The sequence below is a fragment of the Equus przewalskii genome, chromosome 29 (genome assembly GCF_037783145.1).
Source record: "Equus przewalskii isolate Varuska chromosome 29, EquPr2, whole genome shotgun sequence".
Lineage (NCBI taxonomy): Eukaryota > Metazoa > Chordata > Mammalia > Perissodactyla > Equidae > Equus > Equus przewalskii.
Genome location: NC_091859.1, coordinates 46654227 through 46669408, shown reverse-complemented (window position 1 = coordinate 46669408; position 15182 = coordinate 46654227). Strand labels below are relative to the sequence as shown.

Below are 15182 nucleotides of genomic sequence, written 5' to 3'. Positions count from 1 at the left end.
CTCACCCCGGTCCCGTCACCCCGCACACCCCACCCCTCACCCCGGTCCCGTCACCCCGCACACCCCACCCCTCACCCCGGTCCCCTCACCCCGCACACCCCACCCCTAACCACGGTCCCCTCACCCCGCACAACCCCACCCCTCGCCCCGGTCCCCTCACCCCGCACACCCCACCCCTCGCCCCGGTCCCCTAACCCCGCACACCCCACCCCTCACCCCGGTCCCCTCACCCCGGTCCCCTCACCCCGCACACCCCACCCCTCACCCCGGTCCCGTCACCCCGCACACCCCACCCCCTCACCCCGGTCCCGTCACCCCGCACACCCCACCCCTCACCCCGGTCCCCTCACCCCGGTCCCCTCACCCCGCACACCCCACCCCTCACCCCGGTCCCCTCACCCCGGTCCCGTCACCCCGCACACCCCACCCCTCACCCCGGTCCCGTCACCCCGCACACCCCACCCCCTCACCCCGGTCCCGTCACCCCGCACACCCCACCCCTCACCCCGGTCCCCTCACCCCGGTCCCGTCACCCCGCACACCCCACCCCTCACCCCGGTCCCCTCACCCCGGTCCCGTCACCCCGCACACCCCACCCCTCACCCCGGTCCCCTCACCCCGGTCCCCTCACCCCGCACACCCCACCTCTCACCCCGGTCCCCTCACCCCGCACACCCCACCCCTCACCCAGGTCCCCTCACCCCGCACACCCCACCCCTCACCCCGGTCCCCTCACCCCGCACACCCCACCCCTCACCCCGGTCCCGTCACCCCGCACACCCCACCCCTCACCCCGGTCCCCTCACCCCGCACACCCCACCCCTCGCCCCGGTCCCCTCACCCCGCACACCCCACCCCTCGCCCCGGTCCCCTCACCCCGCACACCCCACCCCTCGCCCCGGTCCCCTCACACCGCACACCCCACCCCTCGCCCCGGTCCCCTCACCCCGCACACCCCACCCCTCACCCCGGTCCCGTCACCCCGCACACCCCACCCCTCGCCCCGGTCCCCTCACCCCGCACACCCCACCCCTCGCCCCGGTCCCCTCACCCCGCACACCCCACCCCTCGCCCCGGTCCCCTCACCCCGCACACCCCACCCCTCGCCCCGGTCCCCTCACCCCGCACACCCCAGCCCTCACCCCGGTCCCCTCACCCCGCACACCCCACCCCTCACCCCGGTCCCCTCACCCCACATCCGCCAGTCCTCACCCCCCTCCCCCTCTCCTCACCCCGCACACCCCACACCCCATTCTCACCTCACACACCCTGACCCCTCACCCCACACCTCATCCAGACCCCTCCTGCACATCCTGGACTCTACACTCCCTGGACCCCCTGTCCCACACACCCTGAGCCTCTCACCGGTCACCTCCTACACCTGAGACCCCTGGACTCCACACTCTATGCCCCTCGAATTCCTTCACATCCGCACAGCGGAAGTGTCCCCGAGCCTCACAGCCCTCCAACCCCACACATCACACACTCACACACACCCCTCCCAAAGGATCTCTGATCCGCGGGCCCCTCATCCACTCACCTTTCTCTTTCCAAGAGAGATCCCAGACTGTTAATCTCTTCACACCAGGCAAGCCCCTCAGATCACAAGCGGACCCCAGGCCCTGCATTCTGTACGCCTCCTGATTCCTCAGTCCCCATGACCCCCGGTCCCTCAAGCCCTTCACACCCAGAGTGACCCCCAACCCAGTCCCTCCCACCTCACACCCCCTCTGCCCTCGCAACCCCCTTGGTCTGCCCTCACCCCCATTCCCCTGGGTGTGGGCGCTGGCCCAGGCCTTCTCCCAGTCCTAGTTCTGCCGTCATCCTAGGCAAGCTTATCAGGAGGGAACGATTGTGCTCTAATCCCAGGTCTTCCTCGCCTCAGCTCTACCCTCTCCCTGGATCTGCTTTCCAGACACATCCCTCCTCTGAGACCAGCCTGGCCACAGCCGACACCCCGCCAGCCGTCTCATGCTCTGCCCCCCCGCCTCCCTGCCTCTCAACTACATGTCCCTCTGCACCTCTGCTTTGTCCCCACCCGTCGTCTTACACACCGCTTAAACCTTTCTTACTTGTGCTCTCACCTTGTTGGTCCACCACATGCACATTTCAAACTCCCAGGCCAGTTACACTGCATCACCCTAGGGTCTTGAAGATACACGCTCAGCTACGCTGCACTGCTTCTCTGCTGCATGTCTGAGCCCCTCTAGGGGGGCACGCAGCTTGCCAAGCCTTTATCATTCTCTTCAAACCAAGAATGTCTATTCTTAGGAGAAAAACTTTTCATTGCCATTCGTGGGCAAGCTAGAGACCTAAGGCCTGAATTTGGACCACCTGGAGCCTGACCTACCTTCCCCTTCCCCTTCCTCCTCCCCTCACCTTCCCTTCCCTTCTTAGGGTAAAGTGACCTTTTTTTTCCTCCTGATTCTTCAGCCTTTTCTGTTCAACTACCCCTTTCCACACAGCCTAAAGTCAGGCAAGTCTCTGCCTTTGTAAATTCAAAAAACAAAAAGCCTTCACTCTCTATCACCTTCTCATTGTCTCCTGTTTTTCCTACCCTCCTCATCTAAATCTACGTGTTCTATTTTGTCTAATGATCCATTGTCTTTATTCATTGAAATCTTGTTGCTACTTTTACTGCTCCCCGAAACAGGTCTCACTGAGATGACCAGTGACACCCAAATCAAATGTCCTGAATTCACTGGGCCCTTTTGTAAGATTTGACAGTGGTGTAACATCTCCCAACTTAAAAGACACCCGTGACTCTACATAAGGTTCCAGCTACTGGCCCCCCCTACTGCTTCCCCTTGCACCAAAACACACAGGTTTCTACTTCTCCTCCTCCCTTCTCTTTAAACACATTTCAGTCAGGTTTTGTCCCTGCCACTCCATGAAAACAGCTCCTGTCAAGGTCACCAGTGACCTCTAGATTGTCAAATCCAATGGTCACTTTTTATTCCTTATGGTCTTTGATATGAGACACAATTGATCACTCTTTGCTTGCCTTCTTCACTTGATTTCCAAGACACTGAACTCTCCTGGTTCTCCTTCTACCTCACTGACTGCTGCTTTCAGTTGTCTTTTCCTCTTCATCTTCCCGAACTCTAAACGTTGGAGAGCTCAGACCTCTCTTCCATCTATCCTCACTTCCTAGGTGATTTCAACTACTCCCATGACTTTAAATGTCATCCAAACTTCAATGGCTCCCAAATATGGATGTTCAGCCAGACTTTTCATCATGCTCCAGATTCATATTTCCACTTGGATGTCAGCAAATACTGTTGGCTCCATTTTCACAACATACCTGGAGTTCAGTCTCTTCTCACTCTTTCACCACTAACACTCTGGTCCAAGCCCCATCATCCGCTACCTGGAGTTTTGCAGCGGCCTCTTCTCTCCTCGACCCTCTCCACCCCTGTCTATTCTCAACATTGCAGCCAGAGTGATCCTTTTAAATCATAATTCAAGTCATGTCACCTCTGTCAAATTCCTCTAGTATCTCCTCATCTCACTCAGAATAAAAGCCAAAGCCCTGTGTAAACTGCAGTATCCTTCCCAACTTCTCTGCCTCATCTTCTGACATCCTATCCTCTTTCACTCCATTCCAGCATTGCTAGCCTTCCTACTCTTCCTCAACCACACCCAAGCACACTTACCCTCAAGGCCTTTGTTTCTTCTGATCCCTCTGCACAGAACTCTTCCCCAAGATAACCACAGGGGTCGCATGCTCACTTTTTTTGAGTCTGTTTCAAGTTTCACCTTCTCAGAGGGTATTTCTGCAGTTCACCAGATATGGAGTGGCTTCTCCCACTCCGTTGCTTTATGGCCTCCCTTACCCTGCTTTATTTTCTCTATAGCACTTATTACCACCTGACATTTTATTTATTTATGTGTTTATTGCCTGTCTTCCTTGACTAGAATGTAAACTCCACAAGGCAGGGCTTATTGTGTGTTTTGTTGCTGATATACTCCCAGCACCTAAAATAGTGCCTGACATTCAATAAATATTTGTAAACTAAGTGAATTAGTTGGTCAGTCCCTCCCCTCTTCCATTGGCTTCAAGTACACACTCCGCATTTCCCTATATTTCTGACTGCCTATCAGTGCTTTTTATGGGCTTGTTTTCTTCTCCTCTTAAGTGCTGTTGTTTTTAAGAGCTTCTTCCTGGTCCCATTTTCTCTTTTCCTTTTATACATTCACTGTGAATAATTTCATCTCTTCCCATAGTTTAAACCACCATCAACTCTTTATTTTCAGCTTAGCCTCTATCTAGGGCTATACTCCTGTATTTCAACAGAATGTTGAATAGCTCTGCCTGGATACCCCATAAGCACCACACACTCAAGCTGTCCCAAATTGAGCTCATTAGCCTCCCTATCTCATCCCTCCACCCCCATTCTTTCTCCTCCTTTGCTCCATCCATCCTGACACTCAGGCTCAAAACCACCCACTGTATTGTTTGAGGCAATTGTGAGAAAATGTAGTGCTGAAGAGCTCCATTTCTAGAATCAGAGAGGACTGGGTTTGAATCTAGCTTTGCTACTGTTTAGCTGTGTGACTTTGGTTAGATTCTTCTGTAATCGTGTTTCCTCATCTGTACAATGCAGAGAGTATTAGCACTTACTTCATAGCATTGTTGTGAGGATGAATTCAGTCAATGCTTGTTGAGAATTAACACAGTTCCTGGCACATATTAAGCATGAAATAAATGTTAGCGTATATATCTTTTGGATTCCTATCTCTTTCTCATCTAATTATCGTAAAATATTTTCTGAGCAACTACTCTGTCTATACCTAGTGTTTCACAGACAGTCATGCCAACTATTTAATTTGGTAAACTTAGGTGCCTACTGTGTGCATAGCTATGTACATCTTCATAATAACCTGCAAAGGAGCTATCATTTCCATTTTACAGAAGAACAAACAGAGACTTAAAGAGATTGGCTAACTTTCCAGGGTCTCACAGCCAGTAAATGGCAGAGCCTGGATTCTATCCCAGGCTTTCAGGGTACCTAGAACCTTTCTCCAGTTGCTTACTACATTTTGTCAGTTCTGTTCATCGTATATTTATCAAGAATTTATTGAATACCAGTAGCGTAGTATGTGAGAGCACAGACTGGAAGCAGACTGCTGGGGTGCATTTCTCAGATCTGTGTGCATTTGCTGTCCAATCTTAAGCAACTTAGGTAACTTCTCTGAGCCTTGTTTTTCTCATCTGTAAATTGGAATCATAATAGGACTTACCTTATAGGGTTTTTATAAAGATTAAAATGCTTAGAACAGTGTCTGGCTGGAAGTAGATATAGAAGCTGTGGGAATGTAAAAAGAGGTGCACACCGACCTTCAGAGCTGGCTGGTGGGAAATGTAAGGAAAGACTTCTGGAAGAAGTGACCCTTGAGCTGAGTCTTAAAAAACAAGAGAGAGCAGGGAAGGGCATTTCAGGCAGTATAATAATGATGTATGTAAAGGCATGGAGGCAAGAGAGAAGATGATGTTTTCAGAGTTCTCAGTGATGTGGCTATACGGGCCATTTTATGTCAGAAGGCTTTGGTTTGACTGAGCAAGGACTTTTGGATGAATGGCTATTGCTTTTCAAAGAATCTTGCTTTACAACAAGTTTCTTTTTACCAGACTGATTTCCTTGATGGCAGGGACTGTGTACTTAGTTATTTTTTAATCCTCAGTTTCTGTAGTACTGCTTGGCATATAGTAGATACCCAAATTTACCAAATTAAATATTTAATATGACTGAAGCTTAGGGTATATGTGAGGACATGGGTAGCTTTTGATAAACATGAGCTTTGATGCCTTTAAAGGCATTATTTAGGCAGAGAAAAGACTATTTGAATGTTTACTTTGGTCTTAAAAATTAATATTTTATTAAAGTTACAATTTAAAAATCCAGTCTTCCTTGAGCATTTGTTTAGTTTATAAATCTTATTCTAAATAAGATTATTTATTAGATTTTTTTTCTAAGTAAGATTATCTTATTCTAAACTCTTAATCTTATTCTAGGTCTAACAAATTTTAATAGTAACTTAATGTTTTTGATCTATTTACAAACTTAAACTCATTTAATTATAAATTACTATATTCCATTTCTTTGGTACCTCAATTGTCTTAATAACAAAACTTCCCACTTTCTTAAATAATTCTTATAAATATCCTAAGTCAGACTTATAAATATGATGAACCTCACCTTCTCTTACATGTCCTAAAACTCTTTATAAACTTACTAAGATTTTGATTTACAATTACAACCCATAATCAATTTAACATCTTAAACCAGAATGACAAAGCTGACCTGTTACTCTAATAGACCAAATTCTCTTAAACGTACAAAAGCACAAAATACCAAATATTCCCAGTAATTCCAGTTTTTTATGCTCTTAAACATTTCCTATCTTAATTCTCTACCTTCCCAGCATGATAAGTTACTCACCCATTAAGGAAGTACTCATATTATCCCACACAATTTTTGGAGTTCCCTTCTCTTGTACTTTTTAAAGTTGTCTTCTCAGCTTGCTGAGATTTCATAATGATCAGAGGACATTGGCTGGGATCCAATGCCTCTCTGGGAGTCTGGACTTGACTTCCAGAACATGACTCTCCTGATTTTCCTTCTACCTCTCTGGCCCCTCTTTCTCAGTCTCTTTGGCTGTTTCCTTGGAATCTCCCTGATCTTGATGTTTGGCCTCTTCTCCATTTGCATTCTGTCCTTTGATCTCACCCATTCTCATGTCTTTAAGTATCACCTGTATGCTGATGACTCCCAAATTTCTATCTCTAGCCTACCTTCTCCCCTGAATTCATTTATCCAGCTGCCTACTCAACATCCCCACTTGGCTGCCAAATAGGTATCTTAAATTTAATATGTTCAAAACTGAATTCTTTCTTCCCCACCTAAACGAGCTTCTTCTAGTCTTCCCCCTTCTCGGTTAATGGTACCTCCATTTCTGGTCACCCAGTCAAAAACCTTATCATCGTCCCTGACTCCACCTTGACTCATTGGCAAATCTTGTCAGCCCTGTCCTCAAAATATACCCTGATTCATCCTCCTTCGTACACTTTCATCACTCCTATGCTGATCCAAGCTGTTATTATCTCTCACCTGCATTATTCCAGTGGCCTCCTAAGTAGTCTCCCTGCCTTCACCCATGTCCGCACAAGCTATTCTCAACCTAGTGGTTTATTAACATGTAAATCAGATCATCACCCTCCAGGCTCCCATCTCATTCAAAGAAAAAGCCAAAGTCATTTCAGTGGCCTACAAGGTCCACGATAATTCCACCCCCTTTGTTTTGACCTCATCTTCTACTACTTTCCTCTTCACTCTCTCTATATCAACTTCACTGCCCTTGTTGCTCTTCCTCCGGCTCATCCAGCAGGCTCCTTACACAGGGCCTTCGTTCTTACTGTTTTCTCTGCCTGGCTGCACTTTCCCCATATATCTATATGGCTCGTTCCTTTACTTCTTCAGATTTTTAGTCAAAATCACTTCAGCGAGGCCTTCCCTGCACACTTATTTAAATTGCAGCCCCGCCCTACACACACTCCCACCCTACATCTCTGGTTGAGTTTTTTTCCTTAGTACTTATCCCTTCCTTATGTTTATTTCACTTATTAATATTGTTTATTGTCTTCTCTCCCCACTAGAATATAAATTCCATGAGACCAAGGATTTTAATCTGTTTTGTTCACTGCTGTGTCTTCAGTATCTAAAATAGTGCTCAATAAATATGTGTTGAATGTATGGGTAAAAAAATAAAACTGGAACTTTATAACTTAATGGATTGAGCAAGTAGCCCACACAACTTAGGTATGAATTGTGTCATTACCTACCTCTTTACCTTCACACAGATTTTTGTAACTACCACATGATAGCATAATTTTATTCCATTTTGCATTTCTTTAGCTCCTTTGTAAGAAAACTGTAGAGATTTTTTAACTTTACAGAGTTTTTTGTTATTTTCATGGATCTTTTTTCATCACATCTCTTGGAAATATAGAACTCTTGTAGATTTTAAATAATATCTCATTAAATTCTGAATCTCTCAAGGCTTTCTTCAGTTGTTTGGCCACAACTCAGAATTGGAGGAAAATGGGAGCAGTCAGGAGCTATATTACAAAGAATCTTATATCTATAGTAAAGAGATTTATTTTATCCTGAAAGAAATAGGGAGCTATTGAAGGATTTCAAACAGAGTGACATGGTCAGATTTGCATGTTAGGAAAGGTTATTCTGGAGGTGAACTGTAAAATGGATTGGACAAAATGAAGCTACAAGCAGGAAGACGAGTTAGGAGTCCATGACGGTTGTCCAAGTAAAAGGTGGAGAGAGCCTGTACCATTAGTTCCAAACTTTATATTTCAGGTCCAACTTTTCTCCTGAACTCCAGGCCCATATATTCAACTGCCTATTTGAGTCTCCACTTGAAGGCCTAATAGGCATCTCATATTAACCTGTTAAAAATAGAGCACTTGTTTTCCCTTCTAATCTGCTTCTCTCCTAGTATTCCCCATTTCAGTTAATAACACCACCATCCATCAAGTTGTTCTCACCAAAATTAGGAGTCATTTTGATTTCTCTTCCTATTACTTGGCCCTGCAAACTTAGACACATCAAATCCTCTACCAAATTCTGTTGGCTCATCTTCCAAAATATAGCTCAAAGCCTTCCACTTCTCACTATTTATATCATTACCACCTAGTCCAAGCCACTGTCATCTCTAGACTACTCTAGTGCTCTCCTGACTCACTGGTCTTCCCATTCTTGCCTTTTCTCAGTCTTCTGCAACAGCCTACTTTCCAAGCAGCTGAAGTCATTATTTTAAAATATAACCACATAATCCCCTGCTGTCAACCTCCAGTGGCTTTCCTTCACACTCAAAATAAAACCAAACTTCTTGCCTGCTTAGCTGATCTCATCTCATACCACTCTTCTCCTCAACCTCATTCTACACTTTCTTTCCATTCCTTAAAACACACCAGGGCCACTCCCACCTTTTCTTGAGCTATTCCCTCTGTGTAGAATTCTTCCCCCAGGTCTTCACATGCCAACTCCTTTTTGTCATTCAAGTGGCAGTTGAAATGTCACTTCATTAGAAATGACTTCTCTGAGCCAGCCCTGATGGCCTAGAGGTTAAAGTTTGGTGCATTCCACTTGAGCAGCCCATGTTCAGTTCCTGGGTGCCGAACCACACCACTCGTCTGTCAGTAGCCGTGCTGTGGCAGCAGCTCACATAGAAGAACTAGAAGAACTTACAGCTAAAATATGCAACTATGTACTGGGACTTCTCTAAAAAAAAAGAGAGGACTTCTCTGACTTTATAAACTAAAGCACCCTCCCCATGAAAGATCCTTTTTATTACACCATGCTGTTTTATTCTATTTATTTTCTTTGTAGCAGTGACCACAAACTGCAATTATCTTTACAAATCTGTTAACTTGTTTATTATCCCCCTGGACTGGAAGCTCCATGAGAGGATGGGTTTTTTCTTTCTGGATCCACAAATAAACTGCAGTATCACAGAGCTGTAGTAGGTGTCTGGCACATAGTAGGTGCTCAGTAAATCTATAAGTACTGGCCCTCAATGAAAGCAGCACTCTTGGAGAGACAGCAAAGAGACTGATAGGAGAGACTTTAAAGAGCTGGGCCAAGCTATGAACTCCACAAGGGCAAGTTTCAGTTCACTGGTGGCTCACAAGAACTGGACCTTCCTGACCCATAGATGATTAAATGTTTATTCCATGAACAAATAAAATCGGTGAGTTTTAGTGACAGGTTAGGAAGAAAAGAGAAGGAGGAATTAAAGATGACCTCAAGTTTCTGGCTTTGGCTGCCCAGCTATGAATAGTGGAGCCAGAATTGAAATGTTGCTCTGTTTCACTTCCTCTTTCTGTGCACTGTCTAGATGGCTGATTCTGACCCTGGGGAAAGAAACTATGACAACATGCTAAAAATGCTGTCAGACCTGAATAAAGACTTGGAAAAGCTATTGGAAGAGATGGAGAAAATATCAGGTAGGATGTTTTCCCAGGGAGAGGACCTTCCCCCTTCTTTCCAATAGCTCAGATCTTCCCTACAGTTCTGAGCTCAAAACAAGTGCCTTCTTAACAAGGCCTTCCCTGACCACCTCTCAACTTCTATACCATGGAACTACTGTGTCACAAAATTTGACACTTACCACTGAATATTGCCTTGAATTGTTTTCTGATTATTTTATGTTTGTTTGCATCTTATTTCTGCAACTGCTCTGTTAACTTCTTGAAGGCAGAAATAGTGATTTCTTCTTTTGTAACTGGACACAGTGCTGGACCCAAGCCCAAGTACTCAGCAAATGATAAATGATGCTAATATAATACCTGTGAACAGAATTGGAACATTTTCTGTGAGTTGTTTAAATAAAAAGATTTCAGAGTAATAGTGCCAAGACTAGTAAGGTGCTGAAATGTGAGGTACAGCTCAGTGGAATAAAGCAGCAATACAACTGAAAAAATTTCTCCATTTTTGGAAAAGAATGTTAATCTTTTATTTTATTCCACATGTTTCCACTAAGTGTCAACCAGCAGTGGTAGTAATACCATTATAATTTCTTCAATTTGTTCTTTACTAATTCAGAATATGTATAATTCTTATAATTTGTGAGCCTAAGTTTTGCCAGAGAAAATTATAATGTAAAACAAATTTTAGAAAGCATGCATACTCTACTCAAATGAAAACAAACTATTTTTAAGGACATTCTTAGTTTGCAGATAATCTCCATTCATTACAACAGACTTTAGAAAATTTCTACTTTAGAAATGTTTGCAATTTTTTTTGCCTATGTACTTGAAAGGTTTTTACATATTTTTTAAGTACCTTTTTAAAAAAGTTCTATAATTCATTTTCCACAGTAAGTTATATAATTCCTTCAATCTAATTAAATATTCTCTTATTTAACAGTGTTTACTGAGCACCTACTCTGTGCTATTCTAGGAATACAAAGTTGAATAGAGATGCTTCTTCATTAGTAGAAGGGGGTGGGGGCTAGAAACAGACATCGAGGCTAATTATAATTTAAATATATAAATTAAAATGAAAACATTTTAATTTTATATTACAATTGTGTTGTGGCAAGTGCTGATAATGGTGTACACTGAGTGCTGGGGAGGGAGCAGAGGAGAGTCTGACTGCTTGGGGAGGCAAGTGAGGCTTCAAACAGAGCATTAGGGAAGGGGTAGAGATTGGACAGATGAGGTGGGGGTGCCAGGAGTAGAGAGGATGGGCAATCCAGCAGAAGAGATAACCAAGGCCGTGTGCCCGTGAGAGAAGGCCTGACATACTCAAGGAGCGAGATTAGCGCATGGGATTCACAAGGTGGCAGGCCAAAGAAAGAAGAGGCCGAAAGATGAGAAGAAGGGTCTTCAGTGCCAAGCTACAGAGTTTTACCTTTCTTATCTAGGTAATAAGGAGCCATTTGGGATTTCAAGGAAGACAGTTGTGTTTTAGAAAGATACCTCTGGTAAAAGTGTGAGGGATGGTTTGGAGTGGGAAGATTGGAGGCAGGAAGATGAATTACAAAGCTTTTGCAGAACTAAAGACTAAAAAGGAGCTAGTCAGTCTTGGCACTGAGAACAAGAAGGAAATAGCAGATTTTTGTGATAGAATCTCTTATTGATTTGTAACAACTCTTTATATATTAAAACTATAAAGTCTTTGTTCAAAATTGTAGTAAATATTTTTCCCAGTTTGTTGTTTTCCTTTTAATTTTATATATGAAGCTTTTATTTGAATGCTTTGTTCATTTACTTTTGTTCCTTTTGTTTTGTTTTGTTTTTGTGTTTTTTTGAGGAAGATTAGCCCTGAGCCAACATCTGCTGCCAATCCTCCTCTTTTTGCTGAGGAAGGCTGGCCCTGAGCTAACATCTGTGCCCATCTTCCTCTACTTTATATGTGGGACACCTACCACAGCATGGCTTGCCAAGCGGTGCCATGTCCGCACCCAGGATCCAAACCGGTGAACCCCGGGCCACCAAAGCAGGACGTGCGAACTTAACCACTGCGCCACCAGGCTGGCCCCACTTTTGTTCCTTTTTAAATCAGGAAAACATTTGGGGCTGTGGATTTATCTCTGGATATATCCTTTACCGCAACCCATAAGTACTGATAAATAGTGTTCTTTAAGTCACCTTTATTAAGGTATCATTTATAAATAATAAAAGAAACACATTTTAAGTGTACAGTTCACTGAGTTTTGCCAAATATATACAGCAGTATAACTAACACTACTGTCAAAATACAGGACATTTCTGTCACTCCAAAAGGTTTCCTTCTGCCCCTCCCCAGTCAGTTCCTACTCCTCCTTTTCCAGCAGCAGGCAACAATTGATATTCTTGCCTAGAGGAGTTTCATAGAAATGGAATCACACAGTGTATACTCCTGTGTCTGGCTTCTTTTGCTCACCAGGTCCAGTCAGCATAATATTGTCAATGTAATGGACCAGCTTGATGTCCTGAAGAAGGGAAAAGCAATTAAGGTCCCTGCTGACTAAATTATGAAGTAGAGCTGGAGAATTGATGTACCTGAATTAGGATAGTGAAGATGTATTGTTAGCATTGTCAGCTGAAAACAAACTACTTCTGGTGGTCTGTACTAATTAACAGGTATAGAGAAAAAAGCATTTGCCAGATCAATAGCTGCACACAAGGTACCAGGGGGTGTGTTAATTTGTTGAAGCAACAAAACCGTATCTGGAACAGCAGCTACAATTGGAGTCACCACCTGACTGAGTTTATGATAATCCGCCATCATTCTCCAAGATCTGTCTTCTGCACAGGCCAAATAGGCAAGTTGAATGGGAATTTGGTGGGAATTACCCCCTGCATCTTTCAAGTCCTTAATGGTGGAACTCATCTCTGTAATCCTTCCAGGAATGCAGAGTTGCTTTTGACTTAGTACTTTCACAGGTAGAGGCAGTTCTCATGATTTCCACTCAGCCTTTCCTATCATAATAGCCCTCACTCCACGGATTGGGGAACAAATAGGAGGATTCTCCCAGCTGCTACGTCATTCTATTTCGATTATGCATTGCTGGAACTGGGAAAGTTACCACAAAGTGAGTTCAGAGACCCACTGGGCCCACTGTGAGGCAGACCTGAGCTAGAACTCCATTGATGACCTGACCTCCATAAGCCCCTATTCTGACTGTTAGTGATGTTTTGGGTCTCCAGAAATTAGTGACAGTTCAGAGCCAGTGTCCAGTAATCCCCAAAAGGTCTGAATATGTCTCTTTTCCCAATGTACAGTCCTTTAGCAGTACTGTTTTAGGGTCCCTGTTCCTGAAGCTGATGGTCATGTAAGGAGGAAAAATAACTAAACAAGCAATTACAATAGATTTTGATGAGTATTTCGACTGAATAATCTACATGGTGCTATGGGATAGCCAAAAGGAGAACCTAATTTAATATAAGGAGCCAAGGAAGGCCTCCTAGAGTAAATGACTTCTCAGCTAAGACTCAAATATGAACATGAGTTCACTGAATGAAAGAGGGAGGTGGAAAAGTGAGGGGATAAGAGTTTGGAATACAGAAAGAGGAGCAGGTTTGGAAAGAGATGGGGGAAAGTGTGTTCAGTTATAGACATGCTGAGTTGGAAGTACCAGTTTTACATAGAGTTGGAAATATTCTATACACTGTCAAAAATATAATCACAAAGCTCAATGTAAATTGGTACAGACATTATGGAAAATAGCATGGAGTTTCCTCAAAAAATTTAAGATACAACTACCGTATGGTGTGCAATCCCACTTCTAGGTATATATCCAGGAAATGAAGGAAATGAAATCAGTATCTCAGCGATATCTGAATGCCTATGTTCATTGGAGCTTTATTCATAATAGCCAAGATATGGAAACAACCTAAGTGTCCATCAGCAGATGAATGGATCCATGACTGAAAGTCCACAGAAACAAGAACCAACACATTTAGATCTCCAAGGACTGTAGATGATGTCAGATGCAGAATGTAAATAGCTATATATAAAATGATTAAAGAAGTAATGGATGCAATTGCAAAGATGAGCATAAATGAAACAGGAATAGACAGATTTGAAAAAACAAGTGGGGATTCTAAAAAGGAAAAATATAATTGTGAGATAAAAATGAAATCAATAACAGTTAAAGAGATAATCAATTGGAGAACAATAAATCAAAAAGTGATAAATTAAAAATATGAAAAGAGGGGGCCAGCCCCATGGCCAAGTGGTTAAGTTCATGTGCTCTGCTTCGGCGGCCCAGGGTTTTGCCAGTGCGAATCCTGGGCATGCACATGGCACCGCTCATCAAGCCATGCTGAGGCGGCATCCCACATGCCACAACTGGAAGGACTCACAACTGAAAATACACAACTATGTATCAGGGGGCTTCGGGGAGAAAAAGGAAAAATAAAATCTTTAAAAAAAATGAAAAGATTCAGAGATTTGTAATACACACAAAGAAGGTCTAACATATATCTAATTGGGATCTCAGAAAAAAAGATCTTAGAGACAATGGAACAATGACAATATTTAATAACATAATATCTGTGAATTTTCCAGAACTGATGAAAAATTGAATCACAGATCCAAGAAACAAAACGCATCTTAAGAAAAATAAAATGACATCCAAATCTGGACACATAATAGTGAAACTTCAGAACACCAAAGGCAAAGAGAAAAACTGCAGGAAGCCGGAAAGAAAGAGATCATACAAAGGAATGACAATTGGAATGAATTTTTAGCAACAATTCTGAGAACCAGGAGCTAGTAGAATAATGTCTAAATGTCATGAAATCACTATTGACCCAGAATTATGCATCCAGAAAAATTATCTTTCAATATTGAGGGCACAGTAAAGACATTTTGCAAATGAACAAAAACTAACAATATTTGTCACAAAGAGACCTGTTCTAAAGGAACTGCTAAAAGTTACACTTCAAATAAAAGGAATATGATCCCAGAAGGAAGGTCTGAAATGCACAAGGTAATGGAAAACAATTAAAATGTTAGACATGTAGGTAAATCCACATAAATAGTTCATTAGGTACATTTTCTACCTTCCACATTACTTCTTATGACAATGTTGCTAAATTTTCTGCCACTACGTAACAAGAATTCCCTCTCCAGCTTCCAATAAGATTTTCCTCACCTCTCTTTGAGTCCTTA

General features: G+C 43.7%; 1 protein-coding gene across 8 annotated transcripts in view; it reads left to right on the top strand.

Moving 5' to 3' along the window:
- The window catches only part of CPT1B (carnitine palmitoyltransferase 1B), a 35422-nt gene that overhangs the window by 13267 nt on the left and 6973 nt on the right, over positions 1–15182 (top strand). For 5 of the 8 annotated variants that reach the window (XM_070599362.1, XM_070599357.1, XM_070599352.1 and 2 more), the window contains 2 exons: positions 9916–10024; positions 11844–12223. In XM_070599362.1, the coding sequence (XP_070455463.1) occupies positions 9916–10024; positions 11844–12004 (270 nt within the window). In that variant the 3' untranslated portion in view covers positions 12005–12223. Of the gene's footprint in view, positions 1–9915; positions 10025–11838; positions 12224–15182 lie in introns of those variants that run through there. The other 3 variants (XM_070599351.1, XM_008540648.2, XM_070599353.1) reach the window with 2 other exon arrangements.